At 42.5% G+C, this 13,024-nt stretch overlaps 1 protein-coding gene across 1 annotated transcript; it reads left to right on the forward strand.

Annotated features, from left to right (window-relative positions):
- On the forward strand, positions 1-10,656 carry LOC109867209 (nucleobindin-2). The gene is made up of 13 exons (XM_020456223.2): positions 1-138; positions 1,465-1,602; positions 1,908-2,015; positions 2,257-2,389; positions 3,065-3,162; positions 4,324-4,509; positions 7,300-7,390; positions 7,561-7,619; positions 7,693-7,785; positions 7,908-7,997; positions 8,139-8,309; positions 9,134-9,194; positions 9,398-10,656. Exons 2-13 carry the CDS (start codon positions 1,465-1,467, stop codon positions 9,508-9,510), a joined length of 1,341 nt encoding a protein of 446 aa, XP_020311812.1. The 5' UTR covers positions 1-138; the 3' UTR covers positions 9,511-10,656.
- Positions 10,657-13,024: the final 2,368 nt, after the last annotated feature.

Raw genomic sequence — 13,024 nt, forward strand, 5'->3', positions numbered from 1 at the left:
AACTAGTGATGACCACTAGGGTTAGGAGGAGACTCTGGCCGGTGTATAGTGCATGACAGCTGGAAACGGACTCCAGTCTTTTTAACGTTTGGATAAATTAACGTCTCAGACAATTACTTGAAAGGGGCAGCTGTCAAAGTAAGTTTATGTTTCTATTAGCTTTTAAATGACATTATCATGCTATTATGGATACATGACAGTTCAGTAACGTTGAAGGGAAATCATCCACAGCCTACTTGTTCGACACTTAAGTAGTTATTATGATGTTTCCGGTATTTCTTACACATATAGCCAGAACTCATTATTATCAAGAATATTATCAGGAAAGACCCACAATATGGACCTGATCAAATTAGATAGCTAGCTCACAGATGTAACAACAGGTTCAAAACTACTGGATGCTGCTGATGCGGTCGTGTCGTGAAGTAATACCTAAACAGGTTGACAAGGTTCTCTTTCAGGTGTTAAAGCCCAAGAGAACTGGGCCAAGTTCAGTTGCCAAACGTTGTCGATAGAAATGCCTTGAACAGAGTCGACATTAAATTACATGTTGTATGGAACCTTTATATAACTAGGCGAAGTCAGTTAAGAACAAATTCGTATTTACAATGGCGGCCAAACCCGGACGACGCTGGGCCAAATGTGCACCACCCTATGGAATTCCCAATCACGGCCAGATGTGATACAGCCTGGATTCGAACCAGGGACTGTAGTGGTGCCACTTGTACTGAGATGCAGTGCCTTAGACCGCACCGCTGCACCACTCGGGACATGGGACATGATGCCTTGTTCTACATGTCAGCGAGGCATTTTTGTTCTACATAAGATGTTTCTATCTGAACGTTCCAAAACGTTATGTCCTGCTGAACACACTCCCTGGTTTATCCCACAGACACGTGAGTGGCACAATCACCACTGTTTTCTTTTGGTGGGGAGGTTACTGTGGAGATTGAGATTAAACTAGTTTAACATTTTACTTGTCAACACATTGGTCAATAGGGAGGAGTGTGTGTGTGTGTGTGTGTGTGTGTGTGTGTGTGTGGGTTCACTGGTTGCAAAATCAATGGCCCATTTCCCAGGCCAGTGAGCTTACTGTAAGAAGGGGATGTTTACAGTATAAACCTATTGGTTCTTATCACTATGAAACATTTAGGAATGTAATATGCACTCTATGCATAAAGAGCTCCATTGGCAACTGGCAATATCAATTACGTACATATAGGCTCAAACAGATGCTGTACATCTTGCCATTCTATGTCTGTGAAAAATAGATTAGTGTTATTTCATTTGACCAATTGTGAAATATATTATATTCAGCATTTTCTCATAGTTTCCCTTGAAGCAGCTGTTGTGTAGCCAATAAACCTTAGCCTGGTGATGTTTTCCTGTGTACTCTCCCTTGAAGCAGCTGTTGATGTAGCCACTTATTAACCTTAGGCTGGTGATGTTCTCCTGTGTACACAGATGTTGTGGAGTAAAGCCTTGTGCCGCTGCCCTGTGCTCGTCCTGAGCTTGTGGTTCTGTGTGGAAGCAGTGCCCATCGCTGTGGACAAGACTAAAGTGGAAACCCCAGAGCAGGAACTTGAGGCGCCACAGAGTGTGGTGTGTGTGTGTGTGTGTGTGTGTGTGTGTGTGTGTTTGTGTTGCAGTACTTATGTGCAATTTGATGAAGAAGTGATAACGACTGTGTAGGAAGCAGATTGTCTTTTTAATACTTGACAAATAATATTTTGAGACTGGCTAAGGCTAGGCTATTTGAACACATAAGAAAGGCACTCTGAGCATCAATAATGTGTAAGAAAGAGGAAGGTTTAGACCATATGAATCCAATGTGAACCTCTCCCCTTTCATCTCTGTCCCACTTACGCACTACAATGTGGATTTTGACCGTTTTTTGTTTGTTTCAGGACACGGGGCTTCACTATGACCGCTACCTCAGGGAAGTCATTGATTTCCTGGAGAAGGACCAGCATTTCAGAGAGAAGCTCCACAACACAGACATGGAGGACATTAAGGTACCCCAGCAGCTACAGCATTTGCAGGGTTGTGTTCATATAGGCACCAAACGGGGGGAAAAAACAGGGAGGGATTACCCAGACTTGTCCAATAAGAAATGCACATTTTATTTTTCTGCTGCAAAATGTTTTCAACTGTTTGTTGCATGCCCTAATGAACATGACCCAGCTGGCCTCCTGGTCGGTTTCCATTTATTGTTATTGGTCACTCAAATCTCTGGTTGCGTATGTTTCTGAGCAGCAAGGCAAACTGGCCAAAGAGCTTGACTTTGTCGGCCATCACGTGAGGACCAAACTTGACGAGTTGAAGAGGCAGGAGGTGAACAGGCTACGGACGCTCATCAAAGCTAAACAAGATGTTGAGGGAGGGCATGGTATGCTGGTCTGTTGTTCAAATATGTCCTTTCCTGTCCAACTGGCAGCCATCCTATCAGCAGGAACTTTTGTCCAATTGACAGGACATATGATGCAATCCACCACCAACATCCTAAGCTTGATGTAGTCCGTCACATAGGAAAATGGAAGTGACTCGAGGCTATTGTGCAAGTAAATGGGAACGTGTCACATGTTGTGAAAATGTCCATGTTGACACATTTTGGAAGAGGGTTTGAGGTACTCAACTGCCTGTGAATTCTTAGCCCAGTCTTTTTGCACACAATGGTTCTTGAAACCACCCTGCTCAGAACATATGGTGCATGGACCAAAATTCTTAGCCCAGGCTTTTTGCATTGCACTACCATTGTCCAATATCCGCAATATTAATAACTGCTTGGTGTCATCATTCAAAAGAGGTGTCTAGTTTATTATTGTTACGAGAGGATAATAATGTACAATATTCTAGAGTAAAGGTCACTCTAATTTATTACAAACACAATTTATTACGATGATTGAATTGTGGATACATTTGAGCTATAACTATACAATTACCTCATCATATGAAGTTGGCACATACTTTTTGGCAGCAGTTGTCAGCAAGCAATTTGTAACCACTTAAATCGTACAGAATTAGTTTCCCTCCTAATAGGAAACTTCTCCCCCCCCCCCCCCAGAAATGAACCACAAGGCGCTGCTCATGCAGTTTGAGTACATGAACCACATGAACCCACACACCTTCGAAGTGGAGGACCTGGATAAGCTTATTAAATCGGTAGGATTTATGTTGTTTATACACACACTACAACATGATGCAATGTTTAAAATGACCACACAATGGTTCTTGAAACCACCCTGCTCAGAACATATGGTGCATGGACCAAAATGATGCCAGGGTCCATACTCGAAAAGAGAGTTTAAAAGTTCACATGCTGACAATGGCCTGACAGCTGAAATGTTTGCTCTGCACTTGATGCCTCTTGAATGAATAAGCATAAAATAACTTTTAAACTCTTCTGAGCTAGGACATCCATTTTGAGCCAACAGCCCAAAGGGGTTATAGTCTTGAAGCTAACTTATTGTTTGAATAGCAAATGTATTGGAAAGTTCATCCTGACCATGCACATGTGTTCTGTCTGGTGATGTTAGACCATGGAAAAATGTTTAGAGGACGACAGTGTCCCCGGGACATTTAAATGGTCGATTTGACCTATAGAGGTCTTTGAATGACCTTTTTAATGCTTCTCTTTATCCATGGTGAACAAATTAACGTTTTTGTTGCTATTAACAATCCTGAGCTTTCACTTGTAGATGTAATTACACAGAGGTAGTGAAGCATTCTGAGCTATTTGTCCTTTGTTGGTGAGAGCTGGCTTGCCAGAGGTAAAGGGCCAAATCAGCTTTGACAGTTGAGAGAGCCTGGGGTTGTGTGTGTGTGTGAACTAAACTTGAAAATTCAAGATTTCTCCTTGGTAAAGAAGGACGCAAACCTACTTCCTGTTCTTCTTGATATCTGAATTAAGACGATTTTGCACATTTACACTCAACTAAAAGTGATTTCAGTTTGAGCTCTGACCTTTCCAGTGCCTAATGTGAATCCTTTGGTTGCGCTCTACTTCTAAGTGATGAGTCTGAAATCAGTGATGTTGCTATGTGAACTAATGTCATTTGCACTTAAAACTAATCGTCAAGAGCATGTCACATCCTTTCTCAGTCTCTTCTATAATATAGTCTATCCACATTTTCATGGGTAACTAGTCTCTGACACAGAACTGTGGATTTAAATAGTATTTATTTTTCTCAATTCCACATCTACCCAAATCATCTAAAGCCTTTTCAGAGGTAGCTAAGGCTAGGGGTTGACTTGAAATTGTCCTTTTGTTTTCATTTGTTCAGTTCTCGCTCTCTCTCCTTTTCCTGGTTGATATTTATATAGGCTACCAGTGACCTGGAAAACTATGACAAGGATCGTCACGAGGAGTTTAAGAGGTACGAGATGATGAAGGAGCACAAGAGGAAGGAGCACCTGAAGAACCTTGACGAGGAGCAACGCAAGGACGAGGAACAGCACTACGAAGAGCTGAGGAAGAAACACGCAAACCATCCCAAAATCAACCACCCTGTAAGACATTTACCCTGCTACGATAACTAAACCCAAAGCTAAATACCATGCGAGACATTTACCTTGATACAGTAACTTAACCTAAATTCAACCGCCCTGTAAGACTTTTACAATGATACCATAACTAAACCCTCTATTGCATGACTGCACATTTACCCCAACATGATGGTTAGGCCTATTCCATCAACAATTGCGCCAATAAAATAGTTCCCACTGCCAATTTGTTGCATGAACCGTTTCACCGGCCCAAAAATGATCCACCCATCAAGCATCATTTTGTTTAGTCAATATTTCGGGATGTTTACAGACAATTTGCTGTTTCCATCAGGCTGTTTTATCCAACAGCTACTTTACTTGCTTAAAAAGGGTTGGACGGAAACATGACTGAACCACAAATCAACCACCGTATTGGACATTTCAATCAAATGTATTTTTAAAGCTCTTTTTACGTCAGCTGATGTCAAAGTGCTGTACAGAAACCCAGCCTAAAACCCCAAACAGCAAGCAGTGCAGATGTAGAAGCACGGTGGCTAGGAAAAACTCCCTAGAAAGGCCGGAACCTAGGAAGAAACCTAGAGAGGAACCAGGCTCTGAGGGGTGGCCAGTCCTATTCTGGCTGTGCCGGGTGGAGATTATAACAGTACATGACCAAGATGTTCAAACGTTCATAGATGGCCACCAGGGTCAAATCATAATAATCACAGTGGTTGTAGAAGGTGCAACAGGTCAGCACCTCAGGAGTAAATGTCAGTTGGCTTTTCATAGCCGATCATTCAGAGTTACAGACAGCATGTGCGGTAGAGAGAGTCGAAAAAAGCAAGTCCGGGACAAGGTAGCACGTCCGGTGAACAGGTAAGTGTTCCATAGTCGCAGGCAGAACAGTTGAAACTGGAGCAGCAGCACGACCAGGTGGACTGGGGAAAGCAAGGAGTCATCAGGCCAGGTAGTCATGAGGCATGGTCTCAGGGCTCAGGTCCTCCGGGAGGGAAGAGGGAGAGCGAGCATACTTAAATTCAAACAGGACACCGGATAAGACAGGAGAAATACTCCAGATATAACAGACTGACCCTAGCCCACAGACAAACTATTGCAGCATAAATACTGGAGGCTGAGATTTTACAATGATACTATAACTAAACCCAAAATCAATCACCATGTAAGACATTTACCTTGACAATCAACCACCCTCTAAGATATTTCAGTGATATTAAACCCCAAATTACTGAACCCCAAATGAACTAGCCTGGTCTTCAATCTTTTTTGTTCTGTAGACCTATAGCCAACCATATGAGTTGGCTATAATGCAAAACCAGATCTAGGATAAGACTACAACTTTACCACCCTGTAGGAATTTACAGTGATACTAATCTAACAAAGACCCCATTACTGTATATGGGTTTTTTCTAGAAATAATGGGGCCAATGTGTGACATTGTGGTTTGAAACCAAAAATAAATAAACCTATACAACAACAGGCCAAGGACTATACAGTGTCTTCAGAAAGTAAAAATGAAAAGCTGAAATGTCTTGAGTCAATAACCCTTTGTTATGGCAAGCCTAAATACATTCAGGAGTAAACATTTGCTTAACAAGCCACATAATAAGTTGCATGGAATCACTCTGTGCAAATAATATTGTTTAACATGATTATTTTTTTTGAATGACTTCATCTCTGTACCTCACACATAAAAATAATTGTAAGGTCCCTCGGTTGAGCAGTGAATTTCAAACACAGATCCAATCACCAAGACCAGAGGTTTTCCAATGCCTCACAAAGGGCACCTTATTGGATGGGTAAAAAAAGCAGACATTGAATATCCCTTTGAGCATGGTGAAGTTATTAATTACACTTTGGATGGTGTATCAATACACCCAGTCACTACAAAGATACAGGTGTCCTTTCTAACACAGTTGCCGGAGAGGAAGGAAACAGCTCAGGGATTTCACCATGAGGCCAATGGTGACTTTAAAAGTGTTCGTTTTCTCCTATCACAGCCATTGAACTCTAAGGATCAAATAAAAAGTTATTGGTCATATATCACATCATATAATACAATCGGTGTAGACTTTAGTCAAATGCTTACATATGAGCCCGTTCCCAACAGTGTAGAGTTAAAAAGTAAGACAAATGTCTGCTAAATCAAGGAATTTTTATTTGACTTTCATTTAGCTAGGCAAGTCAGTTACGAACATATTCTTATTTTCAATGACTGCCTAGGAACAGTGGGCTAACTGCCTTGTTCAGGGGCAGAACGACAGTTTTTTTTTTTTTACCTTGTCAGCACGGGGAACCGATCTTGCAACCTTTCAGGTACTACGCTCTAACCGCTTGGCTACCTGCCGCCCCAAATAGTAACACAATTAAAAAACTCAGGAGAACATACATACAAGCAAGGAGAACCAGCAGCAGTGTGTGTGTGTGTGTGTGTGTGTGTGTGTGTGTGTGTGTGTGTGTGTGTGTGTGTGTGTGTGTGTGTGTGTGTGTGTGTGGTGTCAATATGCATGTGTGTTTTGTGTGCTTGAGCATATGTATACAGTTGAAGTCCATGATTCCATGTGTGTTTCATAGTTTTGATGGCTTTACAAGTATTCTACAATAGTACAAATATAGAAAAACCCTGGAATGAGTAGGTGAGTCCAAACTTTTGACCGGTACTGTATAAAATGCTGATTATTGTCAGTAAGTTGTCTGGCGTAAGGAAATCCTCACTGGTTCCCTAGTTTACACTGTATATGTGTATTTCTATAAACTGTACTAGTGAAGTGTGTGTGTGTGTGTGTGTGTGTGTAGGGCAGTCAGGACCAGCTGAAAGAGGTCTGGGAGGAGTCTGACGGTTTGGACCCAAATGACTTCGACCCCAAGACCTTCTTCAAACTCCACGGTAAAGTTCACACAAGTAGCCATTCACAGGTTCAAAAAAGCCTAAAATATTGTGTCACGTTCTCAAATTACACACCAATCACAATGGACCTTATTAAGAAATCATCAAATTACGCACTTTTTTTTTTTTTTTCATTGAAACCATTTTCTTTTTTCCTCTTTTTGTTGCAGACAACAACGGAGATGGCTACATTGATCAACAGGAGCTTGAAGCCCTGTTCACTAAAGAGGTGTGTGTGTGTGTGTGTGTGTGTGGTAACCAGAGCAGGCCCAGAGTTGAAAAAATGTGTTGTTTTTTTGTAGCTGGAGAAGATGTACAGCCCTAATCTTGAAGAGGATGACATGACAGAGATGGAGGAGGAGCGACTGCGCATGAGGGAACACGTCATGAATGAGGTGAGCTGGCAGAACGGATGGGGTATGATGGAGTCACTGAGTCATACAGACACACACAAAATCAACACTGCTTCTTCAGTCAACCTATTTGCTGATATTTCATTCCTTTCATCTGTACTCAGGTGGACACCAACAAGGATAGACTGGTCTCCCTGGATGAGTTCCTGATTTCCACAAACAGGAAAGAGTTCCAAGAGCCAGACAGCTGGGAGGTAAGGGACAGGCAACTACCGCCACCTCAGTGTGGTTTCCTGCTGAAGTCTGAAGTGGTCAAGAGGAACTGAATGCCATTGACCCTAATAATGGTTTCTTCTACCCTCCACTCCTCTCTCTCCACATCTTCTCCTCTCCAGACTCTGGAGCAGGCCCCAGCCTACACGGACGAGGAGATGAAGTTGTTTGAGGAGCAGCTGGCCCAGGAGGAGAGCAACCTCAAGCAGAAGAACGTAGAGCTGCAGAAACAGAAAGAGGAGCTGGAAAGGCAGCAGGAGCAACTCGACGCACAGAAAGCCGAGCTGCAGCAGGTAACCTAATACAGTACCTCATATCAATGTTAGCATTTATAAAATGTCAGAATAAACCGCTATTAACAGCTAATGTACCCTTTTGACACAAAATGCGTCTGCAGTCCCATAGCAGACAAGCTTTGACACAGTAGCATTAAGTGCTCAGTATTACTTCATAAATAACTTTATAAATAAGTGACTCGTAATTTGACTTTTTAAAAATTATGTGCCATTAGCTCACCCTAAACAAAAGAGAGCACATTTTAAGCTACAATTTGTCTATTGTCATTTTATTTTTATTTTTTTTACCCCCTTTTTCGTGGTATCCAATTATTAGTCGTTACTATCTTGTCTCATCGCAAAAACTCCCGTACGGGCTCGGGAGAGACGGTCGATAGTCATGATTCCTCCGAAACACAACCCAACCAAGCCGCACTGCTTCTTAACACAGCGCCATCCAACCCGGAAGCCAGCCGCACCAATGTGTCGGCAGGAAACACCGTGGCACCTTGGTTAGCACGCACTGCGCACGGCCCGCCACAGGAGTCGCTGGTGCGCGATGAGACAAGGATATCCCTCCCCGGCCAAACCCTCCCTAACCCGGACGACGCTAGGCCAATTGTGCATCGCCCCACGGACCTCCCAGTCGCGGCCGGCTGCGACAGAGCCTGGGCGCGAACCCAGAGTCTCTGGTGGCACAGCTAGCGCTGCTTCGCAGTGCCCTATAGACCTCTGCACCACCTGGGAGGCCTATTGTAACTTTTTTGAACTGGGTCATCGCTCTCTTTTTTTTTTTATTGGGGTCAAATAACATCTCCATCTCTTGTCTGTCTTGTCCTCAGGCGGTGGAACAAATGCAGATAATAAAATTGGAAAAAGCAAATGCGGCCGTTGAGGTCAAAGGTCAGTACAAGTTCAGTAAAAACATCCTCTATTATAGACTAGTATTGCCAACATGAATGACCATCGGTCGAATCCTAACTTCCTCGTAAGTCAAATTTTCACTTAGCCAAGCATTGATGTCAATGGAAGACTAAGTGAAAATTTGACTCAAGAGGAAGTTAGGGGAAAATCCTATCTGTTTCAAACGCGATGATGTGCTTTAGATGGAGGAGCTACAGTAGCAGTGCCCCCTGGAGGTCAATCATTGCCAGTACTACAAGGAGACAGCCAACCTCTACCCCCGAGTCACCACCAAGACTTACCTGCACACTCTTAGCAGGCCCGGCAACTTTTTCTGTGTGTGTGAATCTCTTGGTGTGTGTTTGTACATGTGTGTGCGCTCGTGTGTTTTTGTGTGTAAATTAATCTTGCAACGAATCCGCTTGCGTTAGTTTTAATGTGTTGTCGGCGCTCTACGGTCCCTCAATATACCCGGACGCACACATACAGTCCAACAATTTCCCGAGACCAGCTAAACCAATCAGAATGAAGCCTTGGATTTTGACCCACTTCCCGTCGTGGCATTCCGGAGCTGGCAGGAACAGCCAGCACAACCAACGAGACTTGAAATAATTGCTGAACCAGGCATTTTGTGGACAATCCACTCTTTTGTTATTAGTTTCCCTCTTACCACAACCAGCACATGGTTTGATATGGGAAGTCATTTGGGATGATTGAGAAGAGGGGTTTTGTTTCTGAATACGTGCAATGTTTTGTTTTCTACCTAGTTAGGTATGCTACCCAGTGGGATTATTTCTGCGGGGAAAGATTTGTTTAAAATACAAAAGACATTTTGGTTCAATAGTTTATGGAGGTGGGTCAAATGAATGTCAATTTTGATATGCTGCTTGATAGTATGCTGTCATGATAAATAATGTAGAACCTTACCTGGAGATGGTTTACTCTGATAACCTTGCTGATTCGTTCCTGATATTAATAATTGCCCATACAGATACATTAAGCTAGAGATACATTACTGTAGTACAGATACATTACACAGATACATACAGATACATTACTGTAGTACAGAGATACATTACTGTAGTACAGAGATACATTACTGTAGTACAGAGATGCATTACACAGATACATACAGATACATTACTGTAGTACAGAGATACATTACACAGATACATTAAGAAGGTACTGTAGTAATTTAATATTGTCCGAAATAATGTTTACATGCCACAAACTGCTAATTGTTTTTGTGTAACAAAAATGCCCCATTTGATGTTGACTTAGAATGTTGTAAATTGTTTCATTGTGGTTGATAGGGACAATAGTGATAATAAGGAGTCTTGAATGTGCCATTTATCTTCATTTCCAGTGTCTGTATTTCTGTGTGTGAGTATATATTATGATCACATTTTAGGACCAAAGTCTATTGTGGGGATATAATAATAACAATAATATATTTCATTTGTATAGCGCTTTTTATTGCAGTGTTATCTCAAAGTTCTACATAGGCAAAAATAATGATAATACCAATTACTATTAGAAACCCATTTAGAATCAGGAAGACAGGAAATAGCAATAGTCGGCTAGGTGATAAAAGGACTTTCTAGATTAGCACTAAGAAAGGCCTGTTTTAAATTCTGATTGCTGGTGCGGCTCTCAGATAGTCAATGAGAGAATTCCATAGGCGAGGGGCAATGGAGCAGAAGGCCCGGTCCTCCATAGTACGGAGAATTGTCTTCGGGACTTGAAGCTGTGGCGTTAGCCAGTGGAGTTCAGCAAGAATGGGGGCGATCGATGTGGGCTGACTTCCTGGTTCTAGTCAAGACTATCTTGGAGAAACTGTGGCCCCCTGAACGGAGCGTTGCCATAGTGAAGAGGGGAGAGGATGAAGGCGTGGGTGAGTTTACCTGCGTCTGCCTGGGAGAGCGATGGTTTGAGAAGGGGGATATTTCTTAAATATGTTTTATATGGGCATCAAAGGACAATCAACTGGTTGCATTTCTGACTACAGTAGCCATTCTCTTGTCCACCCAATATTTTACACACTGAAACACACACAGTACCCATCATTACATAAAGAGATGCACTCAGTGGCCAGTTTCATGAGAATAGTTTGCTCCTACAGACAATGAGTCACGAGGCCGTTGCTTGATCTGTAAAGCAGGCAGACGGGCATCAAGGTATTCAGTTACTGTTAGATTGACTGTTAGAATGGGCGAAACGAGTGACCTAAGCGATTTTGAGCATGGTATGATTGTCGGTGCCTGTTGCGCCGGTTCCAGTATCTCAGAAATGTCCGGCCTCCTGGGCTTTTCACTCACGACAGTGTCTAGGGTGGACAGAGAATGGTGCGACAAACAAAAAAAACATCCAGTAAGCGGCAGTCATGGGGGCGAAAACAGCTTGTTGATGAAAGAGGTGGAAGGAAAAAGGCAAGAATGGTGCAAGGCAACAGGTGATCCACAAACAGACAAATAACGGCACATTACAGCAGTGGTGTGCAAAACAACATCTTGGAACGTACAACTCTTCGGTCCTTGTCACGGGTGGGCTATTGCAGCAGACGACCACACCGGGTTTCAATCCGATCAGCTAAAAACAAGAAGCAACTCCAGTGGGCACTCGATCACCAACACTGGACAATTGAGGAGTGGAAAAACATTGCCTGGTTCGACGAATCCCGGTTCCTGTTGCTTCATGCTGAGGGCAGTCAGGGTGTGAACAGCATGAGTCCATGGACCCGTCCTGCTTGATGTCAACGGTACAGGCTGGTGGCGGTGGTGTAATGGTGTGGGGAATGTTTTCCAATTGATACCAAATCAGCAGCGTTTGAATGCCACAGCGTATCTGAACATATCCGGACCCCAAATAATTCAGGCTGTTTTGGAGGCAAAGGGGGGTCTGATTCGGTACTAGATGGGTAGCAAACATTAGGAACACCTGAATGGTGCACATACACAATCCATGTCTCAATTGTCTCAAGGCTTAAAAATCCTTCTTTAACCTGTCATCTCCCCTTCATCTATACTGTTTGAAGTGGATTTAACAATTGACATCAATAAGGGATCATAGCTTTCACCTGGATTCACCTGGTCAGTCTGTATAATGTTTTGTAAACTCAGCGTATATATGATATTCATTATTATTAAAAAAAAAAAAAATGTACCACCAGTTTTGTAGAAATGATAATTGACCTTCATATTTTGAGATAACTGGCCTGTTTCTGCCCCACATTTTTTTTTTTTACGAACAAATCAGTCCCAAATGTATTTTTGATTGCATCATTGTGTTTCAAAAACGGGTATATATAGTGCCTTCGGGAAATATTGAGACCCCTTGACTTTTTCCACATTTTGTTAGGTTACAGCCATATTCGAAAATTGATTGAATTGTGTTTTTTTTCTCATAAATCTACACACAATACCCCAATATGACATGGCAACAACAGGTTTTTAGAAATGATTATATATATAAATAAACTGAAATACACATTTATCCAAGTATTCAGACCTCAGACACTACTCAGTACTTGGTTGAAGCACCTTTGGCAGTGATTACAGCCTCGAGTCTTCTTAGGTATGACGCTACAAGCTTGGCACACATGTATTTGGGGAGTTTCTCCCATTCTTTTCTGCAGATCCTCTCAAACTCTGTCAGGTTGGACGGGGAGCTTTACTGCACAGCTATTTTCAGGTATATTAAGAGATGTTCGATCGGGTTCAAGCCACTCCTGCATTGTCTTGGCTGTGTGCTTAGGGTCGTTGTCCTGTTTGAAGGTGAACCTTCGCCCCAGTCTGAGGTCCTGAGTGCTCTGGAGCAGGTTTGCATCAAGG

The sequence above is a fragment of the Oncorhynchus kisutch genome, linkage group LG22, assembly GCF_002021735.2.
Source record: "Oncorhynchus kisutch isolate 150728-3 linkage group LG22, Okis_V2, whole genome shotgun sequence".
NCBI classification, from domain to species: Eukaryota; Metazoa; Chordata; class Actinopteri; order Salmoniformes; family Salmonidae; genus Oncorhynchus; species Oncorhynchus kisutch.

What these genes read in the sequence shown, in the direction of transcription:
- LOC109867209 (XM_020456223.2), top strand. Translation starts at nt 1,465, where the DNA reads ATGTTGTGGAGTAAAGCCTTGTGCCGCTGCCCTGTGCTCGTCCTGAGC. An exon ending in ATCCCAAAATCAACCACCCT is followed by an intron (nt 4,510 to 7,299) that starts GTAAGACATTTA and finishes GTGTGTGTGTAG; the next exon opens with GGCAGTCAGGACCAGCTGAA. An exon ending in AAGCCCTGTTCACTAAAGAG is followed by an intron (nt 7,620 to 7,692) that starts GTGTGTGTGTGT and finishes GTTTTTTTGTAG; the next exon opens with CTGGAGAAGATGTACAGCCC.